The sequence below is a fragment of the Arvicanthis niloticus genome, chromosome 19 (assembly GCF_011762505.2).
Source record: "Arvicanthis niloticus isolate mArvNil1 chromosome 19, mArvNil1.pat.X, whole genome shotgun sequence".
Lineage (NCBI taxonomy): Eukaryota > Metazoa > Chordata > Mammalia > Rodentia > Muridae > Arvicanthis > Arvicanthis niloticus.
The window spans coordinates 4,087,461-4,103,938 of NC_047676.1; the positions used below are offsets into that span (position 1 = coordinate 4,087,461).

A 16,478-nucleotide genomic window follows, 5' to 3' on the forward strand; every position below is an offset into this window, starting at 1 on the left:
TTTGGAGACTTCTAAGAAGTCTTTTCTGTTTGTTCTTGGTCTCAGGGTCGACCCCCAAGTACTTCTGCTTTCTCTAGTTTCATCCTCTCATCCAGTAAATCGAAGGTGTGACCAACTCGGGCTCTGCTGCGGGATAAAGCGGCTGGGACTTAGCTGCCATTAATACAGTGCACGTGTGGGTGAGGAGAGGGTCTAGTCAGAGTAATTCTTTAAGCCAAAAATATACAAAGAGCTGGCAAGTCTGTGAAGGCTAGGTGAAGCCATGGCCATTGCCTTTTGAATTCTCTGCAGGTCCTGATTCTCAAAAGATGGACATCAAAGCCACCAGATAGTTACTGACTGGGAGAGATGACATAGATGAGTCTCAGCCACATGTGGTTGAGACGATTGCAGCTATTACAGTGAATAAAGGAGTTACATAATAAACAAAATTGGATATATAATAAATGAGTTATAGTACTGGTTAGTGTAAAAAGTGCACATAGCATTCTGGGCAACCTACTTGTATTATATCCTCTGAGACTGGCTTTCTGACCGTGAGATAGGAGAAGGAAAACATTGCCATGTCTTTGGGGTTCCTTTGAGTCCGCAGGGGCAGCAATATCCTCTGCCCACTGCGTATACGCACATGGCTGCAAATGCTCTTGGTCACAGCAGCATCCTCGGAGGATTATAAATGTTAGGAGTCTCAAAGACAGCATCACGGTGGCTTAGAGGGACAGCAGTGAGCAGCCACAGCAGCCAACCAAGACTGGGATTTTTTTGGGTTGTTTGCTGGCTGTTTATTATTCACTAACCTTTTACTTTCTTATTTTGTTTTGTAATTTTGCTTTTCTAGAAGCAATGGGTCGGCCCAGGCATCCTAGCCATAAACAATGTCCCACCAATGAGGAACAGCCCAGGTTCTTGTGGAATAATTGGGCTACTGTGACATCAGTGTTTCCAGGAGAAAAACGAGATGCTATTTGTGTAATAAATTCTGGACAGCAGCTTCTTAGGGAGTTCTTTAATAGCCCATCTCTAGATGCATTGGGACAGCTTCAGAGATCTCCATGAGTATCAGTGGTCACATCGACTTGCATGAAGATCATACAATTTAAGTCTAGCAGTCTGAAAATACCATCTGTCCTAACATTTATAACCCTCCAAGGACGCTGACGTGACCAAGAGCATATGCAGCCATATGCATAACTGAGCCTGGAATCTATGAATGGTGCAATTTGGTCTCCGTAGTAACAGATGTTTAAAGCAACTCCCTAGGTCGTTACATGTGTAATAGAAGTAGGGTAAAACCATGCTGGTACAGATAGTTATCTCCAGTCCCTGAGCAAAAGGCCTTTGAAGATCATATGCCCAGTTCCTACAGTGAAGGGAAGGGACAGTAGTCAATTTGTACTTTGAAATTCCCCAATGACCTTTGCATCAGGAAGCCTTGGTGTGGTGTCTAAGGCTAACTTGCTTGAAAATAAATTAGAAATTGTCCATTATATTAAACTCCATATAAAATCAGATTGTGTTTGGTGGATGGCTTAGAAAACCATGCTTCCCTTCAGTGATAGCATCTGCCTAATACTCTACCCCCAGCTTTGGGAAAACACAAATGGCAGAGCACAGCATATACACATGTGTGCCTCATGGCTTGTCTTGATGTCAGACCTGTGAATCTGGGGAGCACCCTTGCTTTCATAGCGTGGGGATACCAGCTGTTTCAGATCGTCCAGAGATAGAAAATGTCTTACATTCCTTCAATAAAATGGTTTGGGCTGTGGGCGGACATGAAGGAGGTGGAAGATTCATAACCTTCTTCCATGAAGGCGTGTTTAGTTCCTGTACTGTATCTACAGCAGGGACCTTCTTACCACCTTCCATTGGGGCAGAGTGGGAAGGGCCATAAGCTTTCAGATTCCATATGCCTTCAGAATCTTGATGCTCAAAAGCATAACACACAGACCTTTCTGCCCTACCCAGGGTGAAGCAATGCTACTTGAGTACACAGCTCTCTCACCTCTGTGGCTGGCTGAGTCCCTGCTCCTCCTTGCTTTTGCAACTGTCCTTTTGCAGACAGTGTGACCCTCCAACAGCATTTATGCATTTGTATTTTGTTGGCTAGTTTGTGTGTATCCCTAGGATGTGTCTCATAATGGCTTCAGCTTAGCTTCCCTGAACTCCCAAGAGGCAACTGATATAGATAGCATAGCATAGCATCCCAGAGGGGAGAGTCCCCGGCTTCTCAGTCATCCTCCCAGAGGCTCAGGTTTCTTTATTCTCCAAATGCTTGTGTTATACTCGATGTAACAAAATCTTACCACTTCAAGCGCATGATTCAAGAACATTTGAGTAGTTTACACTGTCACCCAAAACCTTCTCTATAATCTGATTTTAAAGGTTTATATCTGTATGTCTGTGTGTCTGTCTGTGGGATTGTATACCACATGTGTGTGGGTACTCACAGACGCCAGAAGGAAATGCCAGATCCCATGGAACTAGATTTACAAACAGTTATATACCTGCTATAAGTGCCAGGACCAGAACTCAGGTTCCTAAAAAGGGCAAGTATATTTTAAGAGTTGATCCAGCTCCTTGTTCCTCATAATCTGATTTTAGCCACTGTCATTGCCCCAGGAAGAACCTTTGACACTCACTTCTTGTTCTCACTCAAAACTTTCAATGACACTGTCTGTGTCCCACCTCCACCACACTGACTATGGACTGTTGTTCAGATTCCCCTCTCAGTATAGCGTATCTGGATTTGTTCACAGGGCAGCGTTTGTCAGCTCCTCAGTTCTTTTTGCTGTTAAAGGGTATCCACTGTATGAGTGTGTCACTCACCAGTAGGTGGGCATTCAGATTCCTCCAACTTCCGTTTCTTCATAACAGTAGCTGCTGAGCAGTACTGTGCACCTCTCTGCAGGCTCTGGATCATAACATGAGGCGGAAGGAGCTGCATCCTAGGCACCCAATGAGAGTTCGCAGTCCTCTCACATTCACAGATGCACAGCACACCCACCCGGAACCTGGTGTTACGGGCTCAGCTGTAGGAGAATCCATAGATGGTCCACAGCACACCCACCCAGAGCCTGGTGTTCATGGGCTCGGCTATAAGAGATGTACATAGCATGACAGAGGAGAAAGGAAATACTGCCCTAGGGATTGAGTTGACATGGAAAAGAAAAACAGCTGACTCATGAGCTAAGTGTGAGTGAGCTCCATGACATCATCACAGATTTCCCTGGCCTCTCCTTAAGTACAGGGACAGGAGCCCAGCAGTCACATAGGGGTGGTGCAGTGTATGGGAGAACCATGCATGAATTCAAGAACCAGCCAGCAAGGCCATGTCAATAACCTTATGACACACATCTTCTACTAAAAAACAAGTGTGCTGTCTTGTCTTTCCCAGAGTCCTTTTGCCACTGTGGCCACCTGCCACATTACTGGCAGAATGTACCTAGAAACGGGTGTCCCCTACAATCACTCTCCTCTACTGTGACTTGTCACATTGCCCTTTGACTTGGTCCTTTCCTCACTGCACTGGGTCCTGTGCAAGCTGTGTCTATCTCTTTTGCAGGTTCCAAGAAGCACTTCCTTTTCCAAAATCTGCCCTGTGACCTTAACCGCCAACTTTAATTTCCCGCTCCACCTTTAAAGCAGGCTGATAGAATGTACATAATGGCACGGTAAAACAGCCACAGATTTATCCTATTCCCAGAAATAGAATGCAAGTCTCTCAGCACAGGCACTTGTTCTGCTACACATGGGTGACACGTGGACATACATGCGCAGCTCCAGCCCTGGAGAAAAGCATGCTAAGTGCCGGAGTCACGCCCAGTGGAAGCTAATGCTGGTGGGAATCTACAGTATGGATGCAGTGTTGGGAACAAGACCTCGGTCCAACAGATGCTCTGAGAGCAACATGACAGCAAGCAAGCTCTTATTCTGGGCCCCCTAGATTGAAGGATGAGAAAGACCCAGGCAAGTGGATGACTGAAGACTTGTGTGGCAAGAAGACTGAGGATTGAGCTAGAAGGCTCTGAGACTGAATAACCTGTTTGTTCTTGGAATAGAATGATGGCTGACATGGCAGTGCCCTAACCCAAGTTATGTGGGTGGTTGGGAGCCTGGGAGGAGCTGAACAGAGTACAGGATGCAGGCTCAGGAAGCCTAGCCAGGTCAGCATGCGTGCTGTGCTCACCTGTGGTCTCAACCCTATCATGGAGTGAGTCAGATGTTTGTGCTTCTCTGTTTAGAAAACCTAGAAAAAACAATTGTAAGTCAGACAGGAAAGGTGGTAGCTGAGTGCGGGCGTAGCCTTGGGGTGGGAGGGGTGGCTTGAACTCCAGAGTCTACCTCCACAAGTTGAACTGCGCCTTCTGAGACGAGCTGGAGCAATTGCTCCCGGTCAGAATATGGAGTTACCCAACTGTCTTGAGCCTTGGATGAGGAATGTGCCATATGTATTTACTACATGGAACACAAAGATCACAACCTGCCATGCACAGCCACAGAGCCTCAACAGTGAGTGACCTCTTCTTCTGGCCCATGACCCATCCACTGTCTGCATAGGTGGATGTGCCCCACATCTGAGACTTTTCTGATGTGTTGTCTCCTACAGGAAGCCTGACTGGCTTCTCCATCTTAGGCCTTTCCCTGCAAGCAGATGCCCTTGTTGAGCATGAGCTGTTTATTTCTTAGACTGCAACTCTGCATACATTGAAGGAGACGTTGCTACCTCTCTTTCGTCATCCATCTCTGCTCCCCATGCTCTACCTTAAGCTCTGTGGGAACAAAGACATTCATCTGTTTGGGGAGTGTGTCTGGGTCACTTAGTGGGATCCTGGGTCTGTGCTGGTAACTGACCCCCTGAAGAGAGGGGTGAACAAATAGACCCAGGATTATAAGGACTGAGTCCTTTCTACTGTATGGAACTGAACCAATGTCTAAGTCCCAGACAACTGTAGAAAGAAATCCGTCAGTTTCATCTGTGTCGTTTTTCTGAGATTGTGTTTGAAAGCAGCAATAATGTCCAGTGCCCCCGGTATAGAAATGTTTAAACATTTCTGTCTATTGCTGTAAGTCTACATAGCTTTACATTAACCCAGAGCAGTCTCATTATGAAGTCAGTCTAGGACAGCATGCTTCCAATGTTTTAACTGGGAGAATATTACAAAGATGCTATGTGATGTGGCTATAAAAATTGTTCTTGAGCTGAGGCTATATAAGCTTAGTGACAAAGCACCTGCCTAGCATGGCCCAGGCCCTGACTTCAACCCTAAATACAACTGAAACGCAACCCGTTCCTTATTGCACATTATATACTCTCCGTCACAGATAAAGGTTGTAAAACCTCAAGCGGTGTTTTGAAACCTACCAATCTTTAGTTGTTCGATGGCAGTGCTCTGACATTGTCCAGTAGCGCTTCATATCACGATAGGAATGTGTGCTATCTGATATGGTGGCTACATCGGAGGACTGAGGACTGACAGCTGGAAGTGGAAGTTTCATTTTCGTTAAAGTTGACCCTGAACGTCTACTGAGTCTATTGAACATCCCCAGAACCGGTTTTAATTTTTTCAATTTGCATTACGTTCAAGTTTGCAAACCTACACAGGGTCTACGTGACAGCACAGAACATTTTGTGTGATGATTAGCACGTTGGTCAGAGAGAGATCAGGATAGCAGATTAATGCAGAATGCAGGCAGCCGTGCATTTAATCTCTCAGAGTGAGGCCTGCCACTAAAATGCTCAGCCATATCTTACAAAGGTATCGGTTCCCTTGGCTCTTTTTCGTGGTTTTGCTCATGAGGGGGGTCCCATTCCAGCCTAAAAACCAGGTCTTGGGTTGTTGGACATCTGCTCTCCTGTAATCACGTTGATTTTTATGATTTTTACTTTTTCCTGACTCATTTATTCCAAATTTCTTTCACATCTGCCCCATTCTGAATTTTGGTCGTCATTCATTCATTGCATTTTTAAAAAACTCTTAAGTTACTGGATAGTTTTTAACCCCAAGTAGCCAGCCTTAGACAAATACATTCAAGCAATGCTAACGGACCCGTGCTTGCATGTGTGTCTCTTTATGTGTATCTTTAACAGTGATTACTATGTAAGAAGATGTCATGGACTGGGGAGGGAGGGTCAGAGACAGGGAAGGAGATATTTGTTGGAGGAATACGGGAGGGATGCAGACACAGCTCTATGTATGAATTTTTCAAAATGAAAATATTAAGAAGAAATCCTCCTTGATTTTGCTGAGAGAATTCAGAGCCTTGGGGATCCATAAAAACAGAGTGTGTATCTTACCAACAACCATGTGAAGAGTTTCTTTCATGTTTATCCTCAGTTTCTCTGTGTGCTTGTCTTTTGACCCACTGGTTACTAACTGACAAAGATACTACCATGTTGCTGGCTGAACCTCTTTCCTCCTTGGTTGCTACCCCACTAGGGCCTGGCTTGGTCTTTCACAGTGGTGACAAGCACATCAGGCCTTCAGATAACAGTTACACTCTCATTTCCTCCTGCCTACCTGCTGTGGGACACTGTTTCTCATCTGGTAAGTTTGAGTCACTGTCTTTAAGGACCAGGAACTAGTGTCGGGGAGCTGCCTTCATGTTCACGCTCCTTGTCATTTCCTTTCTTCAAAGCTACCACCATGCTCACATTGATTTTATTCTAAGGCAGTTATGTGTCCAGGGACTTACATGTGACCCTAACTCTGCAGATGGCTGACCTTACTAATTACAACATGTGGGAAGAAGGGTATTCAATGGGAGCAGTGGCTACCGTTACCACAGAATTCCTTACATCGTAGCAAATCAGCCTCATGACTCTGGTCCAGGAAGGCCTTGAGCGCTGAGCAGAAGTGTTGGTGTGTAGCCTTGATCTCAGTGGTTCTAGTATTCTTTGCTACATCTCCCTGAGGTCAGAGGAACCTTCTGGCTCTGCTCTACAGTCAGTGGTTTTGCTTTCAGCAGGAAACAGTCATTCTCAAATGTGACGCCTAAATATGTACCATTTTTTCTGACAATTGTGTGACTTCTGTTTGAACACTTTTGAAATTAGTGATTTGATAAGACTGTTAACTGCTACAATTTCCCAATGTTTCAACTGAAATTGAGGATGTATAACTAACTTAGAGACACCGGACACAAGGCAGTTGCTCCCAAAGGGGCAGACATGAAAACGTTGGTGTTTGATGATAATGTTCCATCCCTGAGTGCTCCATGAAATTCAATCACATTGTTTAATCTCCTGGGTCTAGTCATTTCCTGCTTTGCTGGTTAGTTTTTGTAACCTTCACACAAAGTGCAGTCACCTAGGAAGAGGGCACCTCAATTGGTAGGCAAGTCTGGGGACATTTTCTTGATTATTGACTGGTGTAGGACGTCCCAGCCCACCATGGGCAGTGCCATCCTGGGCAGGCTGCACTGGACTGTATGAGACAACAGGCTGATGAGGCCATGAGGGACAGAGCAATGAGCAGCATCCCTAAATATTCACCACTTCACTTCCTGACTGAGTTTCTGCCGTGATTTCCCTGGATGATAGTCTATAAAATGTGAGATAAAGTAAACCCTTCCACACATAAGTTGCTTTGGTCATGGTGTTTACAAGTGTAAGAGAAGCAAACGAGATACTTCTTGCCCACGTTTCGAAGGCTGCATTGAGAAGAACATTGACAATTGATATTTTATACCCAGGAAGCGCTTGCGTCCATATGCACTATGAAGAAACCCAAGGGATATTGGGTGGGAATGACAAAAATTTACCATTTACATGGTGCATGACTATGGATGTACACAGAAATTTTTTTAATGAGCACTGATTGCAAATGGGCTTTAACACAATAGGCCTGGGGCGCAGGGTCACCAACACATCAGTCCTCCAGCTCAGTAGCCAGCCGCTCAGATCTTCCATCAGAGGAGCATGCTATGTTAGTTTTGAAGACTGAACATGGATGAGATCCTGAGTTCCAGGTTTCATTGCTAAGCTAACTGCCTCCTCCCATCTCAGGGTGTATTCCTATACTCTCGCTGCCTTGGCATCAAGGACAAATGGCTTTTGGATTATCTCCTAATTCTGTTGTTTCGTGGCTTTCAAATTCAGGTGGATTGTTTCAGCCATGTTGGCATCAGTTTTTATCAACTTTTAAATCAGCAGCTAGGACCTATAACAGTGGTTCTCTACCTGCCTAATGCTATTCCCCTTTTAATGTAGTTCCCCATGTTCTGGTGACCCAACCATACAATTATTGTCATTGCTACTTCACAACTGCAATTTGCTACTGTTATGAACTGTAAATAAATGTCTGTGTTTTCTGATGGTCTTAGGCAACCCCCATGAAAGGGTGATTTCGTCCCCAAAAGGGTCGTGACCCCACAGGTTAAGAACCACCAATCTATGTGCTAATATGCAGAAAATATTCTCTTGATGTAAATTATACATTCAGAAAATGGAAACTATATTAACAATGATTACTATAATGCCATGGTAACGTTTGTTATTGTAATGTTGGGGGGATATAGTGATGATAAGGAAATTGTCCAGGCTTGGCTAGTCTGTGTTCCTATGAGTCAACATTCAGGAGATGTAATTACCAAGTAAGCACCAAGGATGATACCAGGAGGAACTTTCACATTAATTCTCCATTGCCAACATGCTGGGGCCGCTTGGATAATGCCTATCTTTAAGTGTAACTTATAAACAAGCTATATTTACAGCGTTTATGATGGTATTATGCAACTCTTAACTAGAAATGCTTTCAAATTGACTTTAAGACAGTACATTAAAATCAACTTCTGGGCAGGCCCTAGCTGCTCACTTCAGAGCTGCACGTTTCCATCGGAGTCTCTTTTTCAGACTCTGAAGTCCTTGCACTTGATAACTGAGTCTCTCTGTGGTATTGTTGTGCCAGGAAGCCTTTGTGAACCCCTAAAGGCCACCAAGGAGGCTATTTCAATGATATTTCAATGTAATATCGTTAGGGTCTCTTTATTATAAACTTGAACTCACTCTCCACTGACACACAGGATAGTTTGGTGAAGCAGCCCCAAACTCTCACCGGGACAAGGTTTTACAGGAAATGGCAAGCAAGGGGTGGAGGTTTCTAGCCTGGCAAGCATCTAATTGAGGCATCTATTGCAACCTTTAGCATAATTGGCTGGTGTTGGGAGCCAAACCATAAACTTAGTGTCAGGGGCAGGCTTGTGAGCTAGAGGTGCAGATTTGTTGGGGAGTAACTTGGAAACTGGTGCTAGACACAAGTCTTGTTGGAGGTGAAACCTGGAAACTGGTGCTTGGTACCGGCCTGTTAGTTTGAGTTTAACCTTCGGTCAGGTTCTCTAAGATGGAGGATGAACCCAAAAGACCTGGTCTCTCAGTATATACCCTTGTTACCACACATGGTTGTGCTGGAGTAGTCCCTTCCCATGGCTCTTTTCTTACCCCAACCCATCTGTTTACCCTTTTACATTGTCTCATTCTTGCCTCTTGATCTTCTTGCTTCTCAGTCACCTAGTCCAGGCCAGTCTCTTCCTCTAAGCCTCTACCATCAGTCTTGTTTGTTCCTACTGCTGGCTCATTAATAATAAGGCCAAGGGAAGGGGGAATGGACAGGAGAGGATGCAGGAGCCACACAGACCTGAGCTCCCTGCTGTCCCGCTGGCTCCTTCTGCAACACTGAAACATTTCTTCACTGAATGCCCATTTCTTTACATAGAAACACCAATTCTCACCTTATTTACTTGTTATATGGACAGAAGTAGCAAATACATTATGGAACTTAGCACACTCCTTGTCAGTCATGTGGAAGGCATCAAAGACAAAGATACATTTATATCTGTTTATTTTCATGTATTTTATCTAGTTAAAAGTATAGAAAACAAATGATTTACAAATTAATAATCTGCCTGAGAACAGGTACAGAGAATGTTGTGATTTGAGCTAACCTAAATGTTCTGGAATAAACCAGAATTCTGAATTCTGAATCAAATAAAAAGTATGAACTTAAAATATTTACTCATATGGTAGACCCAATCTCCCTGTCACACCGCTAATGGACTACCTTTGCCTATAAGTGAGGCTTTTGTACATGTAAGTGGAGTTTCTAAACCTGAACTCCCAAATTTGACCATGTTCTCTGTTTCAGAAAGTACCACATTGACACCCAGGACTGCACACATGGTACATCCCATGACCAAGCCCCATTGATAATGCATTTCCTCTGGGCGTGCTTATCCAGAGAGGAAAATGTTGTACTGAGCATGTCCTGATATGAGCTCAAACTCATATGTAATTCAAAGTGTCCTTGGAGAGCATGAACTGAAAGAGAAGAATTCAGCTGTAGCAAATCACTCGAGCTTTACTCTTTACCCAGAATGCTACTGGGCATCACAAACATCATTCCCATCAAAGCTTTAGCTATACATTGGGTCCCTGCTTCTAGTAGGTCATAGAATATATCAAGTGAGGCCCGAGTGGAGAACCTTAGGGCTATAAGCTAACAATATGAGAGCTCCTTGAGTCTTAAGGAAAATGCCTGGAGAGTTTTGTGTTCGTGGTGTTATGCACTTGAAGCTACGATGATGAATCTGTAAGACAAATAGAGCAGTACTTCAGAGTATCCATGGATTGTGTAGATTCTAGAATGTTCTGGAACAAACCCTTATAGACAGTGATTTAGCACAGCTAGAGAATCATAGTGTGTCTTTCAGTTGTGCAAAGAAATGACAGTTCTGTGCCCTCCAAGGTTCCAATGCCATAAACCATATCCAAAGCCTGAGTAGCTTCAGCTCTGAGACGAGCACTGTACAGCATTGGAGAAATTACCCAGAATTCAACAAGGCAAATGCAGTTGTTAGAGTCATACTTCTGGAACAGGGCTCTATAGAAGTTTCCCTGGAAGGGGTGTGGTTACATGCCTCTGTGATTATTATCAATCAGCTGACAGATGATACTATGCTAAGCTTCTCTTCCTATGGGTTTCCTTCCCTTTCTCTTTCCCATGTCCCAGAAGTCATGCCCCAAGTGCTGGAGGTATGGTCTGGTGTCACTGCAGCAGCAACACAAGCTCTTCAGTGCAGTTGGTAGTATGAGTAAGACCATAACTAATAAGATTAAACTTGAACTAGAAACCTTGTCAAGGTGTCAAGTGTCAAAATATTAGTGTTCCCTGTTTACAGACAAGCAATTGGAAAGTGTCCTGGAACCAAGTATAGACCTGACTAAATCACAGAAACACTGAGGCCCAGGTTTGTTTGGGATTTAGGATGATCCTGGTCCCTGTGAGCAGCACATCAGCCTATTGTCTGAGGCAACAGCACTGAGAAAGTCCAGAGCCTTAGCCAGGTATGATGGTAAGAGAAAAGGAATCCAACCCGAGATGCCTTGGGGGAGAGGGCAGGCAGTTGGGCTCATTTAGGTTTTACAATGACTTTGGCTAAATTTGTATTTTCAAACCATCATATGTCATCTTGGAACAAAACCGAGTGTGGTTTGGAGCAGATGTGGCAAGTGATGGGCTGGTCTTGGGCCAGGTTCATTTTGATCCTGAAGTTATGAGGAAACAGTGAGCAGTTGGGCTTTGATAAACACTAGTTGGATGCTGAGGCTGTTGTCATGTTTCTGAAGTATCACTGAGGGCTCCTGGAACGAGTATAAAGTTGTACCTCAAGTCATGCTTTTGAGAAGAAGAGACAAGTTCAGTGGGGTCACTTAGGAGCTAAAGATCCCTAGTTTTATACTGAGTACAATCCTTTCTTCACTGTACCTCTGGGTAGATAGCTCTCTTGAAAGAACACATGTCATCATCAGAGATGAATGTAGACTCGGATCTTTCTGGAGCTCTATCACACTGCAGGAGAGGTGGCTCATGAGTGGGACGTACAGCCATTTCCATGTATATTTGGTTCATGTAACTTACATGGATACCTTATGTATCCATACTTATGTCTGTAGTCAGTAAGTACACTGGGCCATAAAAAACATCTTCTAGTTGTGACTAGCAAATATGACAGAGTGGACATTCTGTTTTGACTCATTAGTCATCTGCCTACATGGTTGAGGAGTAGCAGGCTTTAGGATTACGATGCCTGTGTCCTTCACTCCTTTATGGGGACATCAGAAGACTACAAAATTTCCAGTGACAATAAGTGACAGGAGTGGCCAACTGTGAGGGACAGGCTCTGGGAGGTATGCACTCTTGGGCGGTACCAGCCCTGCTGAAGCTTGGTTAGTGATCCACCCTGTAACATCACAGGGTGTAGGCAGGTATGCACTAGACATTTTGTGAGTTTCCAAATTAGTCCTCTTGGTTCAGTAAAGAACCACTTTGCTAGGGCGAAAGCATTTGTCTTTCATGATTTACCCATTCTTTTACGTAAGACAGCAAGCACACAAGCAGCAGAGAAACTTTTAAAAGTATGTCCTCATCCACTGATTTTTCATGGTTACCAAAATATCATTTTATCAGTTACTGTGCTCTACGTGTTTAGTGAAATTGAAACCTATTTAAATATAAAATATCATAACCAATTAAGTTATTGATCAAACAAATGTGATGCTTGGGTTCTTGATTAGAAAAGCTCCATACATTCCTCCTGCTGTCTCAGGACTCCATTACAGAATTGGAGTGGGAATTCCATTAGCCTAGCCACAGAGAACAGCTTGAACCTGGTGTTAATCTAGCACCCATCATAGAACACAAAGACTTTACACAAGGAACCTGGAACCCAGAACAAAGTCCTGTGGACGATGATTGTGGTGGTAGATGCTACAAGAATCAGGGCTTCAGAGGGACTGGAAACGTGTTAGGAAGCCCTGGAGTCACCAGAAGAGAATCTGAGATCATCGGGTTGACGGATAGCACATTTTGTTCTTTGTTTCATTAGTCCAGCCAGGTTTTCTTGACTCTTTACTAGAATCTGTGTTTTGCAAATACACTGCTAGTTTTTTTTTTTTTTTTTCAAATAGGTAACTATCTTGTTGTCTACCTACTAGATGATAAAATAGTAAGGAGAGGCTGAACAAATCATCGAAGGTGACACAGCCAATAAATGTTAGAACCACAAAATAAAAGCTTGTGAGTCTACCTTAGACATGTTCCCGGCTTTATTGGAGAGGCAGAGGAACATCTGTGCTGGGTGGTAAAGATCTGAGGGTCTTTTATTCTATGGAGTAGTTCTAGAAAGCAAGGGACTATTCACAGATCTCTATTCACAAAATCCCTTGTAAATGTAGAGTGTGATTTCTTTTTTCAAATGTAATATTTACATAAACTGGTTTGTAGTGACAATGTTGGTTTCTTTAAAAACACAGAAACATAATGAGTTTTCATTTTAATCCCAGATGTAGGATATGATGCCACTTCAGATTGTCCCAAGCAGCTGACTATGATTTGCCTTGTGCTCCAGCAAAGGCACAGTTTTGCCAGCTACAGATAGTTTCTGCGATTATGTAATGTTTGGAATTCTGGGAAAATTTCATAGGGTATGTAAAGGCTAGGTCCCCAAAAGACGGGGTTGGTCATTGTTGGTGGATTGTTGGTTGGTTGCTGTTGGTTGTAATTGATAGTGGTTTGTTAAGTAGACATGCAAAATGAAAAGGAGAAGAAGAAATTAGATATCGACAGCCCCAGGAGCAGGAAGTAGTCTAATGATGTCACCCCCTTTCCCCTCTATCCTTTTTAATCTCCAGTCCAGTGTTAGGGGGTTGAAAGGGTGGAAGAAGAGGCATTGGAGAAGGGTGGAATTCAAAAGGACCCTCAAAATAGCCAAACGTCTGGCTGCACTGGTTTCCCTCAATAACATGGAAAACCAACCTGAGTAGTACAAGGAGCTGAGCACCTCTGTGATTGCCTATGTTACTTCTGGGTCCACTAAAATACCACAATAACGAAACTCAGCTGGCCAGGGCTGCAGTGGAATTCCAAACCTGGCTGTTCCCAGGTAGAACTACGAAATAGAGCCCTCTTTCAGCTGAAAGTTCCAGAAGGCCAAAATTATTTCTCATGGGTGGTAGCCTGTTCTTGCTTGGCCTGGTTCAGATTAGACATTGAAAGCTTTGCCACTTCCCAGACCTTGGTGGAATCCTCCCCCAGGAGGCCAACCCCCCATGGTCCTGATGGCTTCACTGATAATTTAACCAAGTTTTCCTTTGTTTAGGTCTGCTTCCCCAGCAGGAGTTCTGTGGCTAATGCTTAACTCTCCTTGTGTGAGAAGCCTGTGCTTTCAGTCAGACCTCCCACTCCAAATCAGCGGTCCCTGCAACTGAAGTTGGCACGTTCCCAATATCTAGAGAATGTTTCCCCATGCCTGTCAACCAAGCCGGTGTAAATCTTAAGACTCAGTGGACAGCCTGGCAGCACATTTGGTGGGCATTGGTGTGAGAGCCTCCCTGCCCCCACCCGCCCATGAAAATGGATCACGGGCTCCTGAAATCACACACAAACTTAGCCAGGTGTCCACTTCATCCAGTATGTACTGGATCTTCAAAATAAGCTTGAGAAAAAACCACAGCAGAGTCACAGTGCAAAATTCCCACATACCATGGCAGGTAGAAGGCATTTTGAATACTCTTCTGCAATCACAAACTTTAATGAGACTTTTCTTCATGTCACCTTCCTTCCGTGCTCCCACCAGTGAGTGGTAATTCTCCTTGTGAGGAGCGAGTGTTTGAGATACTGACTGAACCTATTTCTGCTCTTCTTTCCGACCATACCTATTGTAAGCAACTGCTTTCCTGACTTTTTTCAGACCATTTCTCCACTGCTACTGATTTTTCTGTGTTGCGTTTGTACCTTGCAACTCTGCTGAATTTGTTCATCCTTGCATTTCTGATGGATGCTGAGGCTTTTCTCTGTACAGCCTTTGATAAAGAGGGTGAGTGGGCAAATGGGAAACTGAGGCCACTGTGATCTATACATGTAGCAAGGTGTTTTTCTCCTGTCCTATTTAAATGCTCTTGATTTCTTTCTCTTGCTTGACAGTTCTACGACTGCCAATGATTTATTGAGTACACATGCTCAGATGGCCCCCAGCCTTACTGCAGGTCACAGTGCACACAGTTTTACTATTTCTCCAATGAGAATAATGAGACCAGGTCTGTATTTGAATATGGCCATCATTATGTCAAGGTGTCAAGGTTTATTCTTCCATGCCTAACCTTCAGTAATTTCAACCTAAAAGGACGTTGAATCTTAACCAGTGCCTTTCCTGCATCTGTGTGATGGACATATGCCTTTGGCCTTTGTTATTCTGACACAAAGTTATTAATTGGTATGTATTTAACCATCCTTGTGTCTGGGGTACCTCACTAGACTGTGGTGAATTACCTTTCCAGCGTGCTATATTTGCCAGTACAAAAACATGCTTACAAGAAATATTTGGCAGAGACCATCAAGGCTTAACTCCTGGGATTGGGTGGTGTCTTTATAACCTTGACCTGTTGGGTAGCCACAGAGTATGCTTCCTGGGTGTGACCTGGGTCCCCACTTTCAACTGTTCATCCACATTCTTATTGATAGCTGTGCTATCAAACTTCAAGTATTTGCCATTCTAAAAGGTTAAAAATAGTCTCTCAATTTGTGTCTTCAACATACCTTAAATGTTATTTTTCTTATTCAATCATACTATATAGGCATTTTATTGTCTTCACAAAAACTACTTCTCTCTTGTTTCCTATAACATCTTATTTAGAAAGATTTTCCTACGCTCTGAAGGACGTCATCATGACTTGTTCTAGATTAATTCTGTCAACATGTTTTCTGGAATGTATCACGTTATTAAAAATTTGAAGTTCATTAGAATAGACTTTTGGAAATGACTGGGATTTTATTTCTTCTCTCTACTGAGACCACCAGCCAATATCAATATCTAACCCTGTGCATATGGTTTCTCCAGACCCAAGTAATTGTGGCTTAAGTCCCCTGCCTTTGCTGTGTTGTGAGCTCCATCTCCCCCCTCCCCCCACAATCCATCAGTTAGAATACATGCTCCTGGGAAGATACAGATGAGAAGAGGGGTCTTATACAGGGACCTTGTTACTCTTCCTCCTGGTCCCAAGCCGTTGAGCCCTTCTTTCACCAGGTTCCAGAGGCGGGACGGCCATATTGGGGGAGGAATGGCAGCAAATCCAGAGTGGAGAACTAGTTCTCTTTCTATATTCGATAGATCATGGCGTTTCCTCTCTCCCTCTCCTTTTCTCCAGTTAGGCATGATCAGAACAAAGGACACTGATTACTTCCTGAAGCCACTGCCTCCACACCTAACAAGCAAACTGGACAGGGCTGCACAGGGCGGCTCTCCTTCCCATGTTCTGTACAAGAGATCCACAGAGCCACAGGCTCCCAGAGAAAACGAAGTCCTGATGATCACCAGGAAGCGAGATCTGACAAGACGGCACCTGCACCATGACAACTTCCCTCTTGGCCTCTCACAAAAGCAGCATTTCTGTGGAAGACGCAAGAAATGTATGTAAGGGCGATTTT

The 16,478-nt window shown here is 43.9% G+C and overlaps 1 protein-coding gene across 1 annotated transcript in view; it reads left to right on the forward strand.

Moving 5' to 3' along the window:
* The window catches only part of Adamts16 (ADAM metallopeptidase with thrombospondin type 1 motif 16), a 118,929-nt gene that overhangs the window by 20,415 nt on the left and 82,036 nt on the right, over positions 1 to 16,478 (forward strand). The window contains exon 4 of the mRNA XM_034523493.2: positions 16,199 to 16,460. Within this exon, the coding sequence (XP_034379384.1) occupies positions 16,199 to 16,460 (262 nt within the window). The remainder of the gene's footprint in view (positions 1 to 16,198; positions 16,461 to 16,478) is intronic.